Genomic DNA, 26,918 nt, shown 5'->3' on the forward strand with positions numbered 1-26,918 from the left:
GTGGAAAGTCGGTTTATTTCTTTACTTCAACATTTCAGGCTGACTTTAGCTCAAGATGGCCTAGTCGTCATCATTGTCGTTAACCTTGTTTCTCGCAGTACTCTGTAACAAAAAGGAGAGCAGGATTTAGTTCTATCTGAAATCACACATCATAATGATATCATCTGATCAGACAGGTTTGAGTGTTATTCACCACTGGCGGGGTCCAGGACGAAGTCGGGTTCTCCTGTGAAACCCAGACATCTTGCCTGCTTCATGGCATGCAAAAAGTCTGAGTGCTTGATGCTGTTTCCTTTGGCTGGAAAGAGAAATATTATGACATTAACATGATGTTCTAGTCTGGATATCATAGAGGCTATTTTCTCCCTGACTTGTTGAACTTACTCATCATGTAGAACGCCCGATAGTGTTTGACCTGTGAAATGGTTTGAGGGTCCGGATTGTCCATACTGTTGACTATGATGTCGTTGTTTCTGGCGTTAATAAGGTAGAGCAGACAGTCTTCACAGGTTGGCAGAGACTGGTATGTGCAGGTGAAGTTGGACTCTGAAGAGAGACACAAATAAAAAATCCTTACAATCTGAAATAAGATATCTCCTGGTCAACTTTCCAGCGAGTTTTCCAGCCTGAATGTACTCCAGTGTTACAGAGATCTGACCCTGGCTCAGAGCAGAAAGGTCTGAGCAGACATTCAGATTGATCTACGCTCATGTTCATGTTCTGAAAAATGAACTGATTTAAATCTGCTTACACATAACACCAGCTCCCATTGGTTGTTGATGGCGGTTGCATCACAGCAAACACAATTTGCACAAGACCAGACTAAAAACGTACGTGTCGTAACACCAGGACTGAAGAATGACTCCCTTAAAACCGCTGTTCTTATGACCAGCTTACAGTTTTTAGCACCACTCTAGTGGTTTTACTCCCACTTTGGAATTTTGTCTGCAACTTTGAAATTGCACCAAAAGTGGTTTGGTGTAAGGTGTATGACGGAACAGCCTGCCATTGGTTGTCATAGCCCATGTGCTCTGTGGACTCAAGATGGTGGCTAATGCTAGGCTAGCAAAGAAATGATCTAAAATGGATTAATGGGAATTACTGGTGTGGATTTAATTTTCAAATACCCTGGAAAGTCACCAAATTTCCAAACTCACTAGAAAAGCTACAATAAGAGCCATGAAGGCAAGAAAAGCTTCATTAGAAAAAAGACCAGAGCAGAGACCAAATGATAACCGTGATACAAATTCCCCATGGTTATAATACCGTTCTTATTTTAATAATCATGGTAACTGTTAGCGCTAACCACGCTTAACTATCAGGGTAAATAAAGTCCTGGCGGCATGGTACAAAGGTTTATTTACTGAGGTGAAGGGGGAAAAACGTTCATGGGTTAAATGAAGAGATGTGTCTCCTCTCTCACTTGGAGGAACTCTGATTCTATGACTAAGAGAAGGAACACTGACAAGCTCCGGTATTCTAGCCATCAGGTGACTTACTGTCCATTACGGCGGAGTTGGAATGAAAAGTCATGGGGAAAGTTCCGTACTTGCAGTATGTAGTACTGGAAAATAGAAAAGAGAAAATTAGAGTTTAGATATTTCATACAAAAAGATCACAAGAGTTCAACGTAACATTGGTGTTGGTGATACTCACTGCTTGATCCCAATTAGCTGTTGATATTCTGGTTGTGAATCAGATCCAGTTTTGACGTACTCAATCCACTGGGTCTGGGTGGTCTTGAACAATACTTGATGTGGTTTACTATCAATGAAGCCCAAAACGAAGTTCCACCTTCCCAGTTGCTGCAGAAGAACATCAAGTTAGTGAAGTAGAAAGAAGCAAATGCAGGCAGTTAATGCAAGCAGGGCTGAGCTGGACTACTACTTCATTGGCACTATTCTAGGTGGCGTGCTTCTAACACATTAGCCCTTTTTGCTCCCTTTTTCCATGCCAGACCAACTCTTGGAAATTTGCAGCACATCTTAAAACCATCTATGGATTATCTACACCTGATACTGGACAAGGGGGTACACCCTAGACTGGTCAGTCAGGCTAACAAGCTGTGCTGTATGGGTCTGTCAGAACAGTCAGTCTGCTGGTTTGACAACTATTCACCAAACCGAATGCAGCGTGTGCACAGATTTACCTCTAAATGTCTTGAATTTAAAATGGAGCGCCTCAGGGCTCAGTGTTGCTGCTAATGTTCATTTCTATGCAGATGACGCTGTCATTTACTGCTCTGCTCCTATGCTGCATCTCTGTCGCTTACAGGAAGATGTTGATACCGTACAGGACTTTGAGTGAGTTGAAATTGGTTCTGAATCCTGACAAAACCAAACTCCTGATGTTTTTAAACCAGCCTTCTGTTACTGCGTCTGAGGATGATCAGACTGAGTCTTTATTGTCTTATACCTGCCTACATATACTTGAGTGAAAGTGCTGGGAGCTACAGTCTATTGACTGTATTCTATTTATTTATTCTATTTTGTTCTACTCTATTCTATTTTATTCTATTGTATTGTATTCTATTTTATTTTATTCTATTTTATTCTATTCTAGTCTATTCTATTTATTTCTATTATATTCTTTTATTCTATTTTGTTCTACTCTATTCTATTTTATTTTATTGTATTGTATTTTATTTTATTCTTTTCTATTCAATTTCTTTCTATTCTATTCTATTCTGTTATTTTGTTCTACTCTATTCTATTCTATTCTATTCTATTCTACTCTAATCTAGTCTAGTCTAGTCTTTTCTATTGTATTCTAGTGGTCTGAGTAGCGTTCTTGGTTTCTTAACATTGATCTTTTTGTTCTTCGCTGAAGCTAACGTTGAACAGAGAGGCTAAAGCTAACCTACAGACCAAGGTGAGATGCAGAGGAGCCTTACCGGTTCAAAAGTGGACAGAGGGGTGACCAGAGCTCTGCATTCTTCAACACTGGTAGCAGAGCTGCTCAGGAAGGAGCCAAGGATCAGGAAAAGAGCGCTGAAGGCCAGATTCATGATGCTGCAGTGGCTTAGCTTCAGATTCTGACAGGGAGAAAACAGCAGACAGGTAGCTTTTCTCTCTCAAAGCTGAATGTCTGCTCCTCACAGAGCCACTGGGCTTTTATAGAAGTGAGGGGGCTTATACAATCCCAAGTGTTGTCACGTTCTCTATTTACCCAAGCACTTCTTTGGATCATGTGTCATGCAGGGCAGACACAGGCTTGCTAAGATGATTTTTCAGAATTGATCTGACCTTATTTCAGTTCAAATTCTTGGCCTGAATCCAACTGGGGCCATTGAACATATCAGCTATTCCCTCCATACCCAGGAGATGAAAACACTCAGTTTGATTTGTACATTATGGCAGCTATAACGGCTAAAGCCACTCTTTCTGACTTGTCTTGTCTTTAGCTTTGCAGCCTTTTGTCCCAGCAGACAAACAGCTGGACGTGGATCAGTATTTAAAGTCATACTTATGAAAGTTCACCTCCAGACTTCTGTCCAAAAAGAGCGCAGGTTGACACCCCAGCGTATGAAACAACGTTCCCACTCGTCTTGATTTGAACCACTTTAATCTGTATTTTAAATCTAGAGAGTGATAGAAGTTGTGTGAAGCCTTTTCATTGTGTGACTGTCCCTGACTGACTGTGAAGCTGTTGTAATGTCCCTCCTAATGTTCTCCACTCTGCTGAGGTGAACACAGACAAATTTTAACTTGGCCTTGGCTTCCCAGTACACACACATACAGATAATTTAGTTCATTATTGAACTGGCTGACTCGTCAACACTGACCCATGGCCTTACCTCCACCTTTGCTCGTGTGATTCCCTCCATGGCATTGATTATGAGCCATAAACTCTGAATGCATGCCACCATTCATATCAACAACAGGGAAGTACCTCCAATGCCGTGTTTCCTTTTTTTCATCTTTTGGTCCGATTTATCTTCAATTAAGATTTAACTTGGAGAATTGATAATATCAGGGCTGTCAAAAGATTACTTTTTTAATCTGGATTAATCCCATTCATAAGGGTTTTATCATGATTTTAGGTAGTTTGAGTGAACCTAATTTTAACAGCCTCAGAGGAGACTTAATTGGTGACTCTAAATTGTCCATAAGTGTGAGGGTGCCTGGTTTTCTGTCTCTATATGTCAGCCCTGTGATTGACTGGCGACCCCGCCTCTCGCCCAATGACAGCTGGGTTAGGCTCCAGCACAACCGTGACCCCCAAAGAAATTTTTAGAAAAATAAAACAAGTATTTTTTTAAGCTATTGGCATGTGTACGTTATTGCTTTTGTTTAACATGAAGAGCTGGCAATAATTTGGTGCTCAAGGCTAAAATCCATTCTACCCCCATGCATTAGCTTTATAGCAAATGGGCTTAAAGAGAGCAGAGATTAGATCGCTCTTTGACCTCAGACAAACTAGTCATTACCTTCTGATTCACTGCCTCAGGATTTTATTATTCATTCTCCATTTTCTTCTTCTAAAAAACATTTTTCTCTCTTTTGTCAACACCTCCATGTCTATGGGATCTGACATGATCCTGTCAGCCCAGAGGAGGGTAAGCTGGGTAAGCTGAGTTGCACCTTAACCTTGTCTCTCCTGTGGTTAAAAGGACATCTTAGGTTTTGGTTTCAAGGATGTTTTGAGGACACTGTTTGGTTTGTACAACCAATATTTGCAGATTTGTTGAATTACCCTTGGTTGCCCACACACACAGAGAAATACTCAAAGTGCACACACAAGTAACTGCAGGACAGTGTTCAATGTGAAGTAAGGTCATTTTTAGATGTCTTTAAAAATATTCATCTGGAACTAATTTAAAAGAGTCAGAGACAATTCAGTTATGTGTAATAGTTACATGAAGTTGGATGAAAACGCCTTTTTCAGCCTTCCATTGTGTTAAATGGGCTAAATCCCAAACTCACACTCATGGACTCACTGACTTCAGGTAAGTACGACTGCTTCTTCAGCTTCCTCAAGGATGGTGAAGCATGGCTGCAGGGTTCAAGTCTTGTGGATCCTTTCGTGCATGTCGTTCCCAAGTCTCTTGTTCCTTTTTATGGAGATGTCTTATTGTTGGTAAGGCCTCAAAATTCGACTAGTTTTAGTAATTATCTTGAAATATCAGGATTTTTTACCGTGCCATTTCGTGGATATTTTTGGAATATTTCTTAGCAATTTTCCACTGTTTTAACTGATTTTTCCCCTAGATTTTAGAGATATTCATTGGATTTTTTTATGCAGTGAAATTTTTAGGTATTTTCATGGGAATTTGTTTTTTTTCCAGGGAAGGTTTCTCTGGAAATTTGCAGGCATTTTGTGTAAATTTGAGAAATGTTTTGTATTTTTTGGAAAGGAATTTATTTATAATTTTTGGGAGGAATTTTACAAAAGCTTCCGTTGTGGTCTTTTCTCTCACTCACTTTGGAGTTTGCCATCTGCAGCATCATGAAGCTGGTCCACCTTTTTCCTGACGCTTGGGTTGTTCCAGCAGCTCTGCTCAGACTTTGGACGAATGTAGATCTCTGGTCACACCTCATTCAACTTTTGAACCAGTAAGCCTCCTCTACTTCTTGCCTGCATTTTAGGTAAGAGTTAGTTTAGTATCTAAGTATGGAGCTGATCTTGTCATGCACACTGGAGTGTCTCTGACTCAAACCTTATGACGTTTCTCTGCAGTTTTGGAAGGTGGAACTTCATCATAGGTTACATTGATAGTCCAGTTTTTCAAATCCTGTTCGACTCAGCAAAGAGCCAGTGGATTGAGTTCTGTCGGATAGCAACAAATCCCAAGGAACTTGTTGAAGATATCTGGATCAGGCAGTAAGTAACAGTGACACCTCAGCTGTGCAAATGTACAACTCAGTGATGGCAATAAGCAAAAGCAATTCCATGTTTAATGTCCAATGATTTTCTCTTGGAGAAACTGATATGCTGATGACATAATTATTCTCCAATTCTAAGGTGTTAATAAACTACAGCAAGTCCTACGCTTGTACACAGATTCTGAAAAAAATACAAGAAACTTGTGCGCTATAAAAAGGATCAGCGCTCAGTAAAGAAATCCCTAATCATTACTATTTGCCCCTCCAAGTCAACCGTGCAGACTGATGGGTAGTAAGAAACCTGCGCTTCACCAGGGTTGTCAAGTGGGAACTCTCCTTCGTCACTGTTTCGTCCAGTTAGTCCCACAACACCTCCAGAGGGCTGAACAGTGATCTCCAGCATCCCAGAGCCACCCCCCACCATGCCAACACGCAGACATCATCTTACCTATCTTACCACATGGCCCACACAGCCTCAACAGCATGCCACCTTCAACAGACCCAGGCTCCGTACATGCAAGCTCCAGGTAGTGACGATGCTGATACTACTTTCTTTAACACCACTCGTGATTACAGAGCAACAGTTATAGTACAAACATTACACATGACTAAGAGTAAATAAAGGGCGGAAATGAGACAGGTTAGAGAGAGAGAGCAAGCTTACCAATAGGGTGGGGAAGGCAGAGCTAAGGGTGTGGTACCCTGTCCCCCCTCCACCAAACTTTACACTTGGCACAATACAGTCAGACAAGTACCATTCTCCTGGCAACTGCCAAACCCAGACTCGTCCATCAGATTACCAGATGGAGAAGAGTGATTGGTCACTCCAGAGAAGGCGTCTCCACTGCTCTAGAGTCCAGCGGCGGTGTGCTTTTGTAACCCAGTGAATCAATTTAAATGAACTAGTATATACATTGAGCCATCCTGCCTGCCTGCAGGAGTGACCTTGTTCCCATGACAAACTGGTTATTTATTTATTTATTTTCTTCCTCAAATTTATTTTATTTCCTTAAACTGTTTGTTTTGTTTACAAACGTTCAGACCGCACCCCAATCCATAACTAATTAGCCAATTCGAGCTCATCCCACAATCCATGAATATCCGGTGCACAAGGTCACTTCCTCTTTGGCAATCTCCTCACCTGGTGGTCACGCAGGCAGCATGGCTGGATGGCAGCAGAGATTAGCACCATCTTCACTAAAAGATTGATTCTAACATTATAGAAACTCAGCGCTGTCGTTCCAAATGGCTTCCACTTTGTTATAATACCACTGACAGTTGACTGTGGAATATTTAGGAGCCAGGAAATTTCACCACTGGACTTGTTGCACAGGTGGCATCCTATCACAGTACCACGCTGGAATTCACTGAGCTCCTGAGAGCGAGCCATTCTTTCACTAATGTTTGTAGAAACAGTCTGCATGCCTAGGTGATGATTTTATACACCTGTGGACATGGGAGTGATTGGAACACCTGATTTACATTATTTGGATGGGTGAGTGAATACTTTTGGCAATATAGTGTATGAGTTGATTACTCTTTCCAGCTTCTCTACCTTAGATATTGGGATCTCATGAACTGACATGGGCCACATCAGTCTAGGAAATAGCCCAAACTCCAAACACCATAACTTCAACCTCCCTGGGAGCCCTGATCTATCAATCCTCCATAATCCCTCCTCTACATCTTTTCTAAACTGCTCCACCTGTTCTCTGGCATTAAGGTCTTCATTATACCATCTCCCTAAGCTCTTTACTGGCTTCTCCTGATCGACGGTATTTCTTCCTCATCTATAAGAAACTTCCTGTCAACAATCTTCCCTCTGGATACTGAGATGCTCCTGGACTTACTAGGCTTGATCTTCATGCTAGCCCACTTGAGATTCTTATGTAGCCTCTCCAGTAGCCTTCTGGTGCATGGCACTGTCAATGACAATGACTTCCATCGCCATTGTGAAGGCAAGAGGGGAAATTATAACCATCGCCGCGCCAATGGTGGAAAATCACTGCTTTAATTCTTTTGAATTTCAGCAGACTTGAGCCAAAATAAGACAAACAACATCTTAGAAACTCTCCATGTTTATTATTCCTTCATGAAAACATCGTCCCATCCCTCACCCAACCCCCCACCCAAAAATTAGATAAAAGCCTCTAAAAGTCGAGTCGTTTGTGCTGCAGCGACGGAGCTTCAAGCTTCAACAAAAAACATTCACACACACTGAGCCTGTTTACACCGGACTCTGGATCAGCTCTTCTGTTAGCAATGCTGCTGAGCCCAGTGCATGCTGGGATATCCTCATAATATCATGTTAGTCTCTTAAACAGAGACATAGACGAGTCGGGTATAAACGGTGCCTTAAATAAAAACGAAAGTCGCATCAAGCTTCATTTTGATCCCTGCTGGTTGATTCTAAATCCTCCGTCAGAGTTTAGATTTTATTTTAAAACTAAAACCTTTTGGAGAATTTAAAACCAGAATATTTAAAAAGCTAAATAAGAAGGAGACGAAGCAGCAGGATAGAAATCAACACATTCAGCTAAAGGAGAAACGGTGAAGCGGCAGAGTCAGTAAACGTCTCAGCAGAGATTGTGTCCATTCATTCATCATACGACAGCGTGACACGTCAGCGTCTCCATGGCGATCAGTTGGCAGTCTGTACAGCAGTCATTTAGTCCATCCAGGCTCCACCCTCTTCCTGGACCACAGTGCTCACCGTCCATTGACAGGTCGCCGCCTCGCTGAGCTCCTGAAAAACAACAACACACATTAATACCTTTGAACAAGCCCCGCCCACTTATTCAAACATCAGTGTTCAAGCCGTTCTCATGACTCCAGTGTCAGCTGATCCCTGCACTTTACAACAGTGATTTTTACCACAGGTTACCCAGAGAGAGGTGATCCAGATCACTGATGACTTAGTCCTGCAGACCTCCCTTACAGGTTTAGGTAGAGGACCAGAGTCTAGAGCAGTCTAGGACGGAGCTTTAACAGCTTTTCTCCCTCGTTTCCTCATAAACATGCTTTAATGGAAACACTATTAAGAAAATAATCCTTGTAGCGTAACAGACTGTAATTCTTTCATTCTTTCTGTGAGCCGACTCTTTCACATGAACGACAGGAGCGGGCTCCAATTCCCTTTCTGTTCGCAGTTATTTAATCCAGTGGTTCTCAACCTTGGGGTCGGAACCTCCTTTGGGGTCACGAGACACAATGAGGGGTTCTCCAGATGCCCTAAAAAAAAAAAACTAAGAATAATTTTAGAAATCCACTGTTGCCATTTTACACCAATTCTGCCAAATTTTAACCACTTTTCATCTTTTTCCCCCCACACATTTTAACACATATTAAACCCTTTCCACCACTTTTTCTGCCTGTTTTTGCCACTTGTAGACCAATTCTTGCCATATTAACCAAATTTTACCTCTGTTGACCCATTATTGCCACTATTAACCCCATTTTACCACTTTTGATGCCCATTTTTTTCCCATTTTAACCACATTTCACTATCTGATATGCCCATTTTTGTCAGTTTGACCAATTTCTGCCAGGTTTTTTCTTTCTCAGTTAGCACTATTTTGCCAGTTAGTTGTTTTTTTCTCTCATTTCACCAGATTTCAAACAATTTTTGCTCATTTAAAGCCTTTTCAACCACTTTTTAATTCCCCTTTACCACTATTTATGCCCATTTTTTGCTACTTCCAACCCATTTCTGCTACTTTTAAGATCCAACTTCACCACCTTTTTCACAGTTTTTTGCCGTTATTTACCCATTTTTTCAATTTTCAACCCATTTTAATTTTTTTTTTCTAACAAATTGGATTTACATTTTTTAAGAAGGCTATGTATTACAGTGATTTAAAAATAGACTTTTTTCATGGATAGAACGGGTTATTTTTTCAGGTTAAATTTAAAATAAGGATATCACAGCTTAACTTTACAATAAACCATGGTTTTGTTGACCTCCATGGTCCTCCAGTTTGTCTGGGCCCCAGAAGGCTCTCCCATTTATCCCCCTAATGTACGGCCTTGTCTGCACATGACTATTCTACAATGTTCATGTCTGTGTTCAGCCACCTTCAGGTACGGTTGGGGTCCCCGGTCTCTGGCACCCTTATTTTGGGGGTCACGGGCTGAAAAGGTTGAGAACCACTGGTTTAATCCACATCTAAAGACTCAAACTGGGACCAGATGAAGAGCTGTTTAGGAGCCTGAAGACTGACTCTTACTACCAAGCTGAGCCAAATAATCCAGATCACTAAAAGAGACGATTTCCTATTATAGTCAGGCTGGGCAGACATCGGCAGAGTTATAAAAGCATAATATCCTTAAACTCAAAATTTAAATTTTTTATTCTCATATTTTGACATTTTATTTATTTATTTTTTTTTTACTTTTTGTGTCATATTTTGACCTTTTACACTCCAAATTTTGAATTTAGGTCATATTTTTTACTTTTAAAATCATCATTTTGAATTCTAGCTTATATTTTTAACTTTTCATCACTTTTTGTCTTTTTAATCCCATATTTTGACTTATCAGACTCACAATTTCAAATTTGAAGTCATATTTTGACTTTTAAACTCATGATTTCAAATTTGATCTCATATTTTGACTTTTCAAACTTATGATTTCAACTTTCTCCTCATATATTTGCTCTTTAAAAACTTTTTTTTTTTCTATTTTTAATATCCTGCTCTGATCTTTTGAACTAATAAGTTGGAATTTTTATCTCAGATTTGAGTGTTTAAACGTATCATTTTTACTTTTTTGAATTTCCAAATGATTTATCATCAGTGCTGTTTTTTCATATTTTATTCCTGGTGAAAATGAGGTTGACAGTTTCTGGTTAAATGTTGACCCTGTTAGGCCCTCAGGTTAGACTTGAATCCAGAATCCGGCCCCTGCTGTGACTGAGTCTGACACCCCTGAATTACAGAGTCAAGGTCAGCTTTTACTAAAAGTCTTTTAAATATAAATATCTAGTTTGTTTCTGTGTATTTTCCTGATTTCTCTGCTCTTTGATTAATATTATCCATTTAATCTGTGGTACTGAACAGATTAGACGTTTTTTCCTGTAGTGAGTCGCTCTGACCAGCAGGTAGAGCTGCTTCAATCACTCCTGATCACCTGCAGTTTCATGAGTCAAACCTCAGTCACTGTAATCTGACTGGCTGGTTATATATTTATGTATAAATATTCCATAGTAATAAAAGCAATGTGGGGGTGGGTTGAGGTTGGGGTCGGGATGAGAACAGTTTGTTATTGTTCTGTTGTTCACTTTGTACCTGGATGAGAAGATTCTTATTCTTATTTTTATTTTTATTTTATTTTACTTTATTTTATTTTTTTGCCTGCTACTACAGGGTATATGCAGGAGTCTTGGAGTTAATTTTAATGCCTTTTTATGACTTTTTCAAGACCTTCTCAATATTTTTTAATACCTCACCGCCACTTCAAGCTGTAACCATTTACATCAGTGATATTTTTAACTTAACAGTTTTAGTTTGTGATAAAGACTATAGACCACTATGATACAACAAAATTCAAATAGGCTAGGATAGTAAATCTTTGTGCTTCTGAATTTCCTGCCCGGGCGCTCTCAGAGACAATTTACGAACCCACCCACAATAGTCTAGTTTTTTATGTACCTGTTCATCTTTGTTTTTTAATAAAAAATGAATAAATTCACACTCTTTTACGAAGTTTTTGGGACTCAAACTCTTGGACAGCTAATTCAGAAAAAATACTTTCAAAATTTAAGACTTTATAAAGTCGTGATAAGACTTTTTAATACTTTTTGAGGGTCTTAATTTTCCCAAAATTGATTTATCACCTTTTAATACTTTTCAAGACCCCGCGGATACCCTGTACTAAGGATGAAAGGACTTATTGACTCCATTTAATATGTCAGGCCTTGATAGATTTTTGTGTGTAAAGAAAAAAAAAAATTTAAATGTTTTTGTGGATGCTATGTGAAGATCTGATTTTCTTTAATAAAAATATTTGAAACAAAAGCAATGTGCAGAGAAAGTTGTGAAAGGTGATAAAAAGCTATGATTTGTGGGTAAATATGGAGGCTGGACTTCTGGCCTGTAATCAAAGATTAATGTATACATGTCAGTGTTCCTGTTTGGGCATGTGAATTGACTTAAATGAATGAAAATGTAATTTATTTATAAAATTTGAAGTAAAATAGGGCCCCCTAGTGAGCCCTAATAATATTAGTAAAGGGATACAACACATTTATCATAGTCAGGCTTCTTCAGTGTACTTTCTGTTTGCTTTTTGTAACTAAAGGGACTCTTTGTCTTTCCTTTTACACAAAGATCAAAGCAACCTAAGAGGATGTGCAACAAAAGAAAATAAACCTACTATTTTGACACAAATTTCAAATAATGGAAATATTTTACCTTTTGAGATCTGAAAATTGCAGCAGGCTATATTGTGATTTAAACCAATTTTCAATTAACTGCCCAGCCCTACTGCAGAGTGCAGACAGGAACGCAGAGATATGAATCTCTGGGGGGTGGGTCACACTTTGGGAACCACAGGTATAAACTTGGAATTTTGTTTTAATCCTCATTTAAGTTCATATTTGCTAATCTGATTTGACAACCTTGAAGCCTCAATGAAACAGGAGGCTACCTTTCACTGTTTTAGCTCAGATTTAAGATCCTAAAAGGGGAATCGGAAGATAATTTCTCTAACAGAATAGAAGATATGTGAGATATGAGCAGGTGATTAAGCTTTTTAATTTCAATATGCAACAGTGTTTGATAAATATATTTGTGAAGTCACCTGTAAACTGAGAAAACCCTGACCTTCACTGATAAATTAGGACTTTTTGTCGTATTCCTTTTTCTAAAAGCTGTCACGTTTTAAAGCAAACCATTCACTTGAAATACAAAAATATGCATAGTATGATTTTAATTGTCAAGGCCTGGTGTCTTGAGTAAACATAAGCTCTGGTTCTTATTGTTATAGGTTTTAAGGTTTGATGGGTACATTATTTTTTTGTTTTAAATTAAATGTAAAGATTTTTTCATCAACATAGGGAGTTAATATTTCTCCAACAGCTGTCCTCCATTGCTAATAAGAAGCCAGAGGACGGACCCAGTCCTGATAAATCAGGATAAACTTTTGATATTAAATCAAATCAAGTCTCTGGTATGATAATCCAATCATGTGACCAGTCGAGATGCACAGGTCTAACACTGTTAGCTGATCATTTTGCCTCCCTTTGATAGATGCGGACAGAAACCCAACTAATATTTCTGGTTATTGGACTAATGTGATCATGTACGCATACTCACTAATTTTGTTTTAAAAGTTTAAATGTTTGAACAAAAGTAAGGACATTTTCTGATTCAGCTTGTTCAGCAGATGATCTGGTTTCACTTGATTTTAACGTCAAGTCAATAAAATTTATTAAAATATGAGAATGATTATAATAAATAAAACTGCATGCAGTTTTTTCATCCTCAGTCTTGATAAATCCTAATTTATGGTCTGATTTATAGACCTGATAAATTGTTGACATGTGGTTTTTCGGGGCGTGACGATGCGTTCAGGTTCGGTGGTTTCTGCTGGTTTTCATTCTGCTGATTTACAGCGGTGCGTGAGCGTGCAGACGTCGTTCGTACTCACAGGTTATGAGACGCAGAGCGCCGCAGACGAGCAGCGTCAGCGCAGAAATACCAGAGAGGGGCGAGGCGGCAGAGGCGGGGGTTGGCGTGGGGGGGTCCTGCTGCTGCTGAGTCTGCTCAGGAGCCTTGGAGTCCTCCTCCTTACACTTCAGCCTGAAACACAAAAAAACACAAAGTCAGGATCTGTTTACCTTTACCATCAGTGGTACTTTTTAGTTATTCAGAGACTGAGTGATGGAACTTTGCTTCTCACTTATTCAAACACCAGCCTGTCTGTGGCTTGGTTTCCCTACATGCTGCCATCCTGCTGTCTAACAGTCAGTGGTGTCTCTTTAACAGCTTTTCTCCCTCATGTTGTCATAAACACACTTTTAAAAGCTGATATACTGTTCAGCAAATAAATCTTGTCAGGTACAGGTTGGACAGAAATTACAACTTAATTCAAGACGAAAGGAGGGAGTCATGATGTGCCGTCCACACATGAGCTAATTTAAAAACTGGCTCCCTTTGTAAGCAACGGGAGTCAGCCCCCATTTAAAAGCTCCAAAAGCTCCAAAATGAAGAACTAAGACATAACCCAGATCTCTAAAATGGGCTGTGATTTCCATCACTCCGAGCGAGGAAGGACAGACATAAATAGAGCCATGCTTTTTGTTTACTACCAGAATTCAGAATTCATTCAAATATTCACATTAAATAGCCAATTCTGCATTCTAAAAGGATATCTTCAGCTGAAGAGTAAGTACACTATACAGTTTTAGTTAGTTTTTGGTTTTTTTTGGGTAAAGATTAGTTTTTAGTTTCAGTTAACTAAAATGATTTTTTGAATTGTAGTTTCAGTTATTTCGTTAGTTTTACTTAACTATGATAACCTTGGTCTTAGTTTTAGACTTTAAATGAAATGCATTTAAGTTTTAGTCACATTTTAGTCATTTCTACCCTTTTTAGTTTTAGTTGACAAAAAAATCAAAATGTTTAAGTCTAGTTTTAGTGCATAAAAAGTCCTCACATTTTAGTCTTTACTTTTAGTCCAAGCATTTATTTTCTTGCCTAAATCTGGTACCAAATCATGGTAGTGTGTTCTCTGACCTGGGGTCCCTGCTTTCTACAGCTGAGAGGCAGAATAGATACAGATGCATTGTTTTTAGGCGGATTTACCCACAGTGGAAAAAGATCACAGATTTTGCATGTCCAACGAAAACTACATTACATTTTAGTCTAGTTTTAGTCATCTTGACGAAAACTAAACTTACTTTTTGTCAGTTTTAGTCATCACAGATCTATTTTTGTTAGACTTAGTCTACTTTCTGTCATGGTAAAAAAGGCTGTTAACAAACATTTTTAGTCATAGTTTTAGTCGACGAAATTAACACTGCTCTATTCTGAGGCCTTTACTGTTACTGTGTCTATGCTAATTAGCTTTTAGCAAGCCCACTTCTTTGAACAGCTAACATTATGTTCACATATGAGGCCCAGCTCAAGCTACAGCCATTCAAACTTATTCTGCACAGGCACTAGGTGGAATAAAGAGGTTAAAAGATCTCCCAGCAAACCTAGCCCTGACCAGAAACTGTAGAAAAGGGCCCAGAAATAAACATGCTTCACCTACACAATGCTGCACTGATACAAATTCATTTAGCAGATGCTTTAGTCTAACACAACATACATCTGAGAGTAGTCTACATGCTTTTGTGAGCACGATGGCTGCCATGCAGCTGTTTGCCTTGTGGCTATAAAGGTCCTCTAAAATGTATGTGACCATGGTGCAGAATTCACATGACCAGTAGGGAGCGCTGGAGAGGCTGAGGGGACATGACAGCATCAACACAGCAGGAGGAGCAACAATAACAAAAAGTTTTATAGTCAAACTAAAAAGTCGGCAGCTATCAACATCTTTTCCCTTCATTTTATTTATTTTTTCCTGGTTAAGACCATGTTTGGACAAAGGTTGTCACTGTGAAAGATTTTAAACTTTAATTTGAAACCAGTAAAAAAAACTACTCAATCACTTTTAACACCAGACAACCAGATTAAAAGTCAGAGACCAGTGTTACTCAACCCTGCACCAAAGAGCCAAACTTGAAAAAGGCATTTGCAAGAGTTGCAATCTAAGTGGTAAAAAGTGGCGATTAAAATAAGTTAAAGGTGGCAAAAATGGTCAAAAGTGGCAAACACTGGAAGAAAAGTGGCAAAAATGGGTGGGAAGTGACCAAAACATGAGTTAAAGCTTGCAAAAAGGGTCCAAAAGTAGCAAAAGCGTAGCAAAAATTAGTGAAAAGTGACTAAAATGGGCAAAAATTTAAAAAAAGGGTAGGAAAAATGGCAAAAAGTTGCATTAAATTGCAAAAGGCAGCTTAAATGGGCAAGGACGGGCAAAAGGGGGCCAAAAATTGCAAAAAGCAGGATGAAGGTGTCGAAAATTGGGGAAAACTGACAAAAAGAAGGGAAAAAATGGGCTTAAAGTGGCTTATACTGAGTGGCAAAAATAGGGAGCTAAGTGGCACAAAAGGGCAGAAAGTGACAAAAATGGGTGAGAAGTGGCAAAAAATGAGTAACAGGTGGCTAAAATGGTCAAAAAATTGAGAGGAAAGTGACTAATATAGCACAAATCAGGAAAGAGTGGGAAAATTGGTAAAAAGATGCAGTTAATTGCAAAAAGCAGGGTAAAGGTGTCAAAAATTGGTGAAGTAACAAAAAGAAGTGGCAAAAATGAGTGGAAAGTGACTAAAATGGGCACAATCAGCAAAAAGGTGGGAAAAGTGGCAAAAAAAGAGGTATTTAATTGTAAAAAGCAGGAAAAATGTGTCAAAAATTGGCTTAAGGTGGCAAAAAAAAGCGGCAAAAATGGGCTAAAAGCAGTAAAATTAGAATAAAAGTAGCAAAAAATTGCAAATAAAGGCAATGGAAATATACAGACAAAAATAGAGGTTGACAATAAAAGCCTTCTGATTACTGTTACTTGCGATGGAAAATTTCTGAGGTCAAATTTTCCTTTAAAAGGTTTTCTGGGGGGAATAATATTTAAAATTAAGACATAAAAGAGCCACAAATTTTCACAAAAGAGCCACACGATGAGTGTCACTGTCCTAGACATTTAATCTTTGATGATATCTCTATTCATGACCAAAAATTGTGGGCAAACTGCACAAATTGTTAACATTTCAGTTTCCGAAATGTTGTAGGTGTTTTGGTATTTATACAATGCTGTACTTCTTTTGGTATGACTGTGGATCTTAAGTTTGTTTTTTTTAGTTGCTGTGTATAAATACAGATTGTATCTTTTTAAAAAACCTCATAAAGTGCTAAAAGTAATACCTATGAGCCTCTCTTTGTGACTTTACCATACCTGAAGGGAAACATATATACAGGTGTATATAGAATAAAACAGCGGTGCCACTCACAGCTGTTTCTGCAGGTACTGCTTCCCAGACTCGCAGGCTCTGGTCTGAGCCTGAGCGGCTAACATCTGACTCTCTGCGGCCACTCTCAGACTGGCGCAGGCCTCGGCCTGGTGGTTGGCCTGAGTCACGTTTTCCTGCAGGGCGTCGATCTGATCTGAGGACACAGACAGAAAACATGAACCAGAGAAATCTCATTCAAATATTCACATTAAGGCTGTCAAATGTTTAAGTCCATACTGACAGTGTTTCATCAGTTCTACCCTGTGTGTTTTAAAGGGAACCAAAGTCAAACAGATGTAATTTATGATGCTGACTTCAGATTTATGATTGAAATAAGAGCTGCTCTGCTACACCAGTGTGGGCTGAAACCATGACTTTAAGCTAGGAGACAGCTGCAAAGTGATTATTCTGTCAAGTACACTGTTTAATACTGTTATGCATTAGGACATATGCAGGAGTGCATGTACAAAATGACACAATGATGTCTGATGATCCCAGTTAATGTGGCAGCATTTAAACTTTTAGGAGTTCATGTTTAGCTGTTTCGTCTTTGTGAGGAGCCCTGCTAAGGGCCGTCAAGAAATGAGATTTACTTAATAAAATGTTCCTTGTCATGCTTTTACTTTGGAATTTGTGCTGTCTTAAACTAAGAATTCTTTACTTCCTGGCAGACAAAAGGATCTTATTATTTCATAAAGCATGCTGGCATACCTTGGCCATGAGCTAATGCCTCTTTAGCAGCTTTCTCCCTTATTTTCTTCTCAAACATGCTTTTAAAGAAAGAAGTGATAGTATTTAGCATATAAAGCAGGGCAGGGGTCATCAACTTAATTTTCACAAGGGCCGTTTTTTTCCTGACCAATGTGTGGGGCTGGACATCGAAATAAACTGTAATAAATTCACTATTTTTATCTATTTAACAGATATTCATAAAAACATAGAGTCCTTCTATAATTATTGACACTTTAAACCTTTAATAGTGAGATCAGTCCCTATTGCCTATTCTGCAGCCAGCCACAAGAGGGCGATGGTGATATTGAGCCCAGTGATACTCAACATGTGGCTCTTTTAGGTCTTATTTTAAATATTATTGGGAGCGCAGATGGTTGAATTGTTTAAGGCGCTACCCATATACGCAGGCGGCTCGGGTTCGAATCCAGCCTGTGGCCCTTTACCGCATGTCTCTACCCACTGTCTTCCCCAAAAATAAATCTTAAAAAAATAATAATAAATACCTTTGTAAGACCCACAATCTAAGTGGTGAAAAGTGGTGAAAATGGGTTAAGTGGCAATAACAATAAGTTACAGTGGAAAAATGGTCCAAAATGCAAAGAAGTGTCAAAAATGGATGAAAGTTGGCAAAAATGATGGGAAAAGTGGTAAAATTGATTAGAACATGAGTAACATGTGGTCAAAAAAAGGTAAAAATGTGGCAAAAAATGAGCAAAGCAAAAAGCAGGATTAAAGAGGCAAAAACTGGTGAAAAGTGGCAAAAATGTAGAGAAAAAGTGTCAGAATTGATTAAAAAATGAGTTACAGGTAGTAAAAAAGGCCAAAAAAAGCTAAAAATGTGGCAAAAAATCTGAAACTCAAATGGGCAAAAGTGGCAAAAATGGAAAAAGGCAGCTTAAATTATGCAAGAGGGAAAAGGGGTAAAATTTAAAAAATAGTAACAAGTGGGATACAAGGGGCAAACACTGGTAGTAAATGTCGAAAATTGATAAAAAATGAGTTACATGTGGCAAAATTGGTCAGAAAAAGGTACAAATTTGTCAAAAATGAGTGAAAAGGGACTGAAATGGGCAAAAGTGGTAAAACCATCAAAAACTGGCAAAAAAATTGGCAAAATTGATGATAAAATGAATTACAGGTGTTAAAAATGGCAAAAGGTTGTCATGGTCCCTTAATATGTGACCTAATACGTGTTGTGTTTTGTTTGAGGTGCAGCGGCTGAGGAGATCCGGGGACCACTAGGGTCCAGTGTGTTTCCTGGGACTATAAAAGGCTGACTTCCGCCGCGGCCTCGCTCTCTCAGACTCCATCCTACGGCTGGCCACGTTGCAGCCACTGCGCTTTTCTTTTGTGCACTCTACACGCACCTCAACACTTTACATTTCACCACAAATGTTTTCATACTGATTCCCATTCGCACACGCGCACCGACAACACACAATTCATCGTACTGACAACAGAAATCTAATCGTTATGAATGTTTTAAAAAATAAAAGCCCAAAGAAGGGGCTTAAAAATTGCCGTGCGTGTCCTCCCCTTCTTTTGTTGCTGCCTTACCAGCTGGGCCTTAACAAGGTAAATATGTGGCAAAAAAATGAGTGAAAAAAGACTAAGTGGGAAAAAAGTGGTATTCATTGGAAAAAGGCAGCTTAAATGAGTGAGAAGAGGCAAAAATGGCAAATAAGTGGAAAAAAAATAGCAAAAAGCAGGACAAAAAAGGCAAAAATTTTCGAAAAAGGGGCAAACTTGGGCTTAAAAAGCTGTAATAATAGATGAAAAGTGGCAAAAAAGAGGAAAAATTGCAAATAAGGGCGATGGGAATATTCAAACTAAAAAAAAAAAGGTTGACAATTTAAGCCAGCTGTACAAGAGTGGGAAACAAACCTATTAAAGGATCATTTTTGAGGTTAAAGTTGACCTTTATTAAGGTTTTCTGGGGGAAATTTTTTAAATTAAGACATAAAAGAGTGGCTCAAGGGTCACATGTTGAGTATCGCTGGGTTAGAGTGAAATGACTTAATTCAAGACAAGTAGTCAGCGGTAAACCATGCTTCTTCACCCATGGGACTACCCTGGTTAGGCCACTTGACTGGGTGGTCTTTAATTTATGCCAGTACATGTGACGCCTACACCATCAAACTAGTGTGGATGAAGGCATCTCAGCCCATCCTAGTGTGCTGTCTGAGCTGTCTGATATCAACTGAGGTATGTCCACACCTAGCATGAAGAATTACCACTTAGCATCTAAATACCCAGCATGGATGTTAATGTAGGGTATAAAAAGGGTCAAAGACTTCCAGATAATCAGACTGTTTTCTTGCAGCCATGTCTGCTGAACATTATAAAAAGTGCAGGTTTCAGGCTCTTCTGTCCACTTCTTATATGCAGTGAAAGGGTTAAAATGTTTAGTAAACAAAATGAGAGGGTTAAAGCTCAAAATGAAAAGGACCATTGTTCTGTTCAGCTAACATTTTTTATCATGATCTCCTGATATGAAACTTTAATAATGTTGACTAAAAAAAATCCAACACAGCAACAGTAACTAGGAAAGACAGAGGAAGGGTCTGGGGACAACGTGACCTGAGCTGGAGCTCTGAGAAATGACTGCAGTGTAGCTGCTCCAAATGGAGCAGATTTCAGGAGCACAGAGTCTGTATTAACTTATAAGGCAGCCTAAAGTCTTATCTGTTTATTATGAGAGGAATGAGCTCTGCTGCCAGCTCTCATGTTTTCTGTTCTTTAGCTCGTTATGAGCAGATCCTGGATCAGAGTCAGACTCCCTGAGGTCACTGCCAAGGAACCAAGAACCAGATCCTGAGACTGATTCTCATTAAGAGGAGAGTACAGTAAAAGGAAGGTAAAGGTGAGTTTCTTGCACTGGTTCAGGTCTTGTTTGTGTCTAAGGTTGTAAAAATACTCAGTACCTGGATATTTCTCACGGAGTCTCTCGGTAGTAAGCACCAGAATTACAAGTCTGTTAACCTAATTCATAATATCATCGCCAGTTGTAACTCAATACAAGCTGTTACTGCTATGATGGATTTAGGGACAGTTGAAACGAGTCATTTCTTTGATGCCTTGCAGTGAGACATTGATAAATCTGCATCAATGGACGATAAAGGAGGGTGAAGATGTCTTGGTAGGTTCTCATAATCCCGGTCATGGTAATCCAAATCTTGGTGTAAAGCAGGGGTGTCAAACTCAAGGCCCGGGGGCCAAGTCCGGCCCTTGGTACAGTTACATCCGGCCCACAAGATCATATCGTATTCTTATTATAACTGGCCCTAAAATATGAGGTCTGCAGATTTCCTCCAGTATAAAAATGTAAACTTAACCATGATGACATCAAATATGGTGAAGTCAAAAAAAGTTAAAAAATAAAGAGTAAAAAGAATTAGATAAAAAGAATTGTGGGGAAAGAAATTAATTTGTGCATTCATTTTATATTTTCAATTTTGCATTGGCCAATTATGACTTAATCTATTATTTGGACTTTTATTACATATTTTGACCTTTTACATGTATTATTTTGACTTTTTATCTCATAGCTTTTACCATTTTTAGTTGATTATTTTGACTTTTTGTGTCATATTTGACTTTTTCAATTTATTATTTTCACTCTTTATCGCATATTTTGAGCTTTTCAATTTAACATTTTGACTTTATTCAATAATTTTGGCTTTTTAAATTTTTAATTTTCACTTTTTATCTCATATTTTGACCTTTTTAATCATAATTTTGACTTTTTATCTTACATATAGATTTTGTCCATTTATTATCTTCACTGTTTATTTCATATTTTGACATTTTCAATTTATGATTTTGAACTTTTTCTCAATTTTTGACCTTTTAGGTGCACCATTTTAAATTTTAAGTCATATTTTCACTTTAAAAACATGTGACTTCCTTTTTAATATATTTGTCTTTTTCAAGCATTATTTTAACATCTAATTTTGTGTTTTGACTTTTTGAACTAATAAGTTTGACTTTTTTTCCTCAGATTATGAGCCTTTTAACTTTTAACCCATAATGTATTACCGGTGAAAATGAGGTCAACAGTTTGGTTAAATGTGGACCCTGTCAGGCCCTCAGGGTAGGCCTTAAGTCAGAGCCTGGCCCCTTCTGTGATTGAGTTTGACACCCCTGGTGTAAAGAGATGCAACTGGAAGATTCTTGATGACCTCAGTTCCTGAAGAACTGAAGAAGCCTTTTGGAGGAGTGCAGAACTTTGACCTCCCTTTGGACCAAGATTTTAAAAAAGGGAGCTGAAGAATTTTCTTTAGCTGCTCATAAAGTCAGAATACAGTTATACAAAAATACAATTTTACAAGGCTGCAAAATCATTACAGTGCATGTTTGCTTTGCAACTGCAAATACAATTTACATCTTAAAAGTAAAAAACAGATTTTTTCCTGCTGTATTAAATTAAATGAAATACAGATCAGTCTGATGTAGGGTTGTAGCAATGCCAGGGTTGCGGGCAACCCTGGGGGAGAGGGCGCCAAAGATCTCAGGGGGTGTGTTGGGCCCTGACAACTCTGACATTGCCAAATTTAGATGTGAATATGTTTTTTTAAACCATGATTAGAGACAAGAGTCTAAACTGGCTGTAGGTGTGAGTTTGCCTGGTTGTTTGTCTCTATATGTCTGTCCAGGATGTACCCCGCCCCCTGCCCAATGACAACTGGGATGGGCTCCAGCCCCCCACAACCCCCAACGGGATAAGTAGTGTAAGTAAGTGGTGTAAAAAATGGATGGATGGATGGGTTAGAGACAAAATAAACAACGACGTAAAAGATTTCAAAACAGAGCATCTGTTCATTTTTAAGAAAAAAAAAAAACCTAAAAAAATGTAGCTCGTGAAGTTGTAAATTTACAAGAAATCAAACTCATTATTTCAGAGTTTAAAATCTTAAAATTGTGTAAGAAAAATTGAAGTTTTCAGGTTTGAAAGTCTGAAATTTCAACTACATAAACTTAAAAGTGTGAAGTTTCTATGGTCATAAATTAGGGGTGCACCGATCAATCAGCTGGCCAATCGATCAGCGCCGATTTCCTTAGTTTTGGGGGAGCTGCGATCGGCCGATACTTACATATGAAACCAATCTTATCCACCGATCTTATTCACCTCTACCTACTAAAATGTGAAAAATGAAAGACTAAAGGAACTGATATAATTTAGTAGTTTGGACAGCAATGCTCTAAACTTTTCATTTATATTTGAGAGAACTACCTCATGTGCAGTTAAAACAACAAGTTTGTATTGTTTCATGGGTACTGTTCAATGTTTTTCAATAAAATAAGATTGGAACAATGAAGGTGTATGCTGTCAGTTATAAAAAAAAAAATCGGTATTGGCCAAAATCAGAATTGGCAGGTCAAGCTTTTTAAAGATCATTGATCAATGATCGGCCAGAAAATTGCAATCGATGCACCCCTATCATAAATTTATGACATCGTAAATTTACAGAAACCACACCAAAGGAAAATCAGGCTAGATGATGTTTGGAACCAGTGAATGATCAGACCTTTACTGACTTCAGTCAGAATGGGGAAATGGATCCAAAATGAGCTACATTTTCTTAGGTGAGATTATTTCAGTCTTCATCTTTTTAACATTTGGCCACAACATGTTATTTTCTTGTGTAACTTTTCCTTCAGTTCCCTGTATTTGGACATAGCTCATGTCTGTTAGGCTTTGCACAGTTGCACATCTTTATTTGCTCCAATAATCTGTGCTTTTGGACTCATTGCTTAATCATATTTCCTCTTTTATTCAATATTTCTAAATGCTGTTTAGGACATAAGGGCAGCTGTAATGGCTGAATGTCCCTGATTCTCATTCTGATGCTTTTTGTCACCAAAACAGTCATTAAAATTAGGGCTGGGCAATTAATCACAAATTAGATTAAATTGCAATATGGCCTGCTGCAGTTTTCAAATCCCAGACGTTGCAATTATTTCCTTAACTTGAAATATGTCAAAATACCAGTTTAATAAATCAATTTTTCACAGCAGCAGAGATTTTATACACATTACGCAAACATTCAAGGTTTACAAAAATCCTCCTTTTTGTGTTTTATTAATGTTTTTCTTAATCAAAATGAGTGACAAAAAATGATAATGCAAAAATTGCTCATTCTATCTAAAACTGATGAAGCCTAGCGTTACTTCACTAAAGTCAGACCCCAGCGATCAGCAGGTAGCCAGCCTCACCTCCTCCACCCCAGCCGCCTCCTTTATAGCTTAAAGCTGGTTGCACCTCTATATTCAGATTCATGTTACTATGGATTAATTGCTTTGGAAATCATTTAATTGTTGTTTAATTGCACAATAAGATTATTTTTGCAAGTTGTTCAGCCCTAATTAAAAACCTGGAGGTATCTTAAGGCAGTGGTTCCCAACCTGGGGTGCATGGGGGAAGCATACATGTATATTTTCAATTACAATTAGAAACGTATTGTACAACAGTGTATTAGGGCTACCCTTAAAGATTAAAGTATGAGAACCCATTACTTTTCGAGCAAAAAAAAAAAAAAAGTGAATTTCTGGGGGGAGAAATAGATATTTTTGAGATTATAATATCTATTTTTAGAAGAACATAAACTGAGAATTTTAAAGTCTAAAACGTTATACATTTACAGGAAAAAACTAAATAAGTATCAGAGTTTTTAAAATCATTTTAACAACATTTTAATGTCATAAATGTACAAAAACCAAACTGAGCCAGTGGTTGAATAACCACAGACTACAGAAATGTCTCTTTCAAGCCTAGATGATAGTGATAAAGTGGTAATTCTAAGCTAAAATCACAAGTATTTCCCTTCTGATCAGCCCTAAGAAAATGTTACATTTGTTCAGGCTCTTGTCTGCAGAACTAGCACAAGGAAACTGGCTTCATCTGGTCTGATTTTCTTCCAAACAATCTGCCATTTAAGACTTTATAATCTCAAAAATTCTAAGTTCTGGTCCTTGTAAATGTACAACTTTTTAAACTTGAAAATTTTAGTTTTCATCTCAAAACTGAGCAGATCCTCTTTAGTTTCTATCTTGAGTGGCTCTGACATAATAATGGATAGTTTATACATAGATCTCTTGGTAAGAACATTAAGTAAGTTGGCCTATTATGTTGGGATTTTGTCTATAAAAACAATTCAAATTGATGTTTTGCTTTTCCAAGTGTGTCCTGGGGCCTGAGATATGAGTAGGAGGGGCCCTAAGGAAAAAAAAACAATGGGAGCACTAACTTACACATTAAAAATGCATTATGTAATGCTTCATAAGAATTTTACAGAAACAAATTCCACTGTGGCCAATGAGGGAAAACTATCAGCAGCAGCTTGAAAGACATTCATTCAGATTCATGCACGGCATTTTCAGAAATATTGCTAATTATTAAAAAACGCAGCGGTTAAATTCTCTGCAAATGGAACAAATGTGATGCAGCAAGGTGAGACAGCATTAAGATACAAAAACATGCAGACTACTGCAGAAGAGAAACGCTGCAAACACAGAGATCCTAAAAGTCTGTGGACCGCTCTGATGGGAATTTTAGCTCGCTAAAGAAAATATTTTATAGCTAGACAACAGAGAGGGGAGCAGAATGTCTCCAGGGACTCTGACTTACTTTATTATGTTCAAAAACTAAACTCTAACATATTTAAAAAACCCCACAGCTTTAAAGAAAACAGTGTTTATGACTGCTGAGATAGCCACAACGCTACCACTAACGTTGCCCTGTTTACCAGCATGAGCCACGTCCTACACCAGGAGTGTCAAACTCAAGGCCGGGGCGCCAAATCCGGCCCGATGTACAATTATACCCAGCCCACAAGATCATATCACATTTTAACTTTAACTGGCCCAAAGGTACTCCAGAATAAAAATGTAAACAAAACCTTGATGATTAAAAATATTCTTAAGCCATCAAATTTAGAGTCAAGAGTAAAAACAGACAGATAAAATTAATTTGTGTTTTTTATATCCAATTTACAATTTTGCATCTTTCAATTACAACTTAAACTTAGGATTTATAATTTTTATTTCATATTTTGGCCTTTTCAATGAATAATTTCGGTCTTTTATCTCATACTGTGACATTTAAAGACATGATATTGATTTATTTCCCTCATATTTTGGAATTTAAACTCACGTTTTTTTTTATTTCATCTCATATTTTACATTTTAAATTTACAATTATTTTTACCTCATACACACGTGGACAAAATTGTTGGTACCCCTCTGTTAATGAAAGAAAAACCCACAATGGTCACAGAAATAACTTGAATCTGACAAAAGTGATAATAAATAAAAAATCAATGAAAATTAACCAATGAAAATCAGATATTACTTTTGAACTGTGGTTAAACAGAATTATTTTAAAAAATAAACTGATGAAACAGGCCTGGACAAAAATGATGGTACCCTTAACTTAATATTTTTTTGCACAACCTTTTGATGCAATCACTGCAATCAAACTATTTTGTAACTTTCAGTGAGACTTCTGCACCTCTCAGCAGGTATTTTGGCCCACTCCTCATGAGCAAATTGCTCCAGTTGTCTCAGGTTTGAAGGGTGCCCTCTCCAGACGCCATGTTTCAGCTCCTTCCACAGATGTTCAATAGGATTTAGATCAGAGCTCATAGAAGGCCACTTCAGAATAGTCCAGTGTTTTGCTCTTAGCCATTCTTGGCTGTTCTTAGCTGTGTGTTTTGGGTCATTATCCTGTTGCAAAACCCATGACCTGCAACTGAGACCAAGCTTTCTGACACTGGGCTGCACATTTCTCTCTAGAATACCTTGATAGTCTTGAGATTTCATTGTACCCTGCACAGATTCAAGACACCCTGTGCCAGATGCAGCAAAGCAGCCCCAGAACATAACAGAGCCTCCTCCATGTTTCACAGTAGGGACAGTGTTCTTTTCTTGGTATGCTTCATTTCTGCGTCTGTGAACATAGAGCTGATGTGCCTTGCCAGAAAGTTCCAGTTTTGTCTCATCTGTCCATAGGACATTCTCCCAGAAGCTTTGTGGCTTGTCAACATGCAGTTTGGCAAATTCCAGTCTGGCTTTTTTATGATTTGTTTTCAACAGTGGTGTCCTCCTTGGTCGTCTCCCATGAAGTTCACTTTGGCTCAAACAACAACAGACGGTGCGATCTGACACTGATGTAGCTTGACCTTGGAGTTAACCTTTAATGTCTTTGGAGGTTGTTCTGGGTTCTTTTGTTACCATTCGTATTATCCATCTCTTCGATTTGTCATCAATTTTCCTCCTGTGGCTTCAGTCCCGTGGATCTTAAATTTCTGAAAAAT

General features: G+C 38.2%; 2 protein-coding genes across 2 annotated transcripts in view; both read right to left on the reverse strand.

Annotated features, from left to right (window-relative positions):
• Positions 1 to 7,157, reverse strand: LOC121511833. The gene is made up of 6 exons (XM_041790657.1): positions 2,894 to 7,157; positions 1,657 to 1,805; positions 1,500 to 1,564; positions 385 to 546; positions 194 to 298; positions 1 to 102 (listed from the first exon to the last, which is right to left on the reverse strand). Exons 1-6 carry the CDS (start codon positions 3,005 to 3,007, stop codon positions 80 to 82), a joined length of 618 nt encoding a protein of 205 aa, XP_041646591.1. The 5' UTR covers positions 3,008 to 7,157; the 3' UTR covers positions 1 to 79.
• Positions 7,158 to 7,887: 730 nt separating this feature from the next.
• The window catches only part of si:ch211-1a19.3, a 40,684-nt gene continuing 21,653 nt past the window's right edge, over positions 7,888 to 26,918 (reverse strand). The window contains exons 3-5 of the mRNA XM_041792263.1: positions 16,873 to 17,026; positions 13,473 to 13,624; positions 7,888 to 8,571 (exon numbers count right to left, since the gene is read on the reverse strand). Of these exons, the coding sequence (XP_041648197.1) occupies positions 8,570 to 8,571; positions 13,473 to 13,624; positions 16,873 to 17,026 (308 nt within the window). The 3' untranslated portion in view covers positions 7,888 to 8,569. The remainder of the gene's footprint in view (positions 8,572 to 13,472; positions 13,625 to 16,872; positions 17,027 to 26,918) is intronic.

Source organism: Cheilinus undulatus, linkage group 7 (genome assembly GCF_018320785.1).
Source record: "Cheilinus undulatus linkage group 7, ASM1832078v1, whole genome shotgun sequence".
NCBI classification, from domain to species: Eukaryota; Metazoa; Chordata; class Actinopteri; order Labriformes; family Labridae; genus Cheilinus; species Cheilinus undulatus.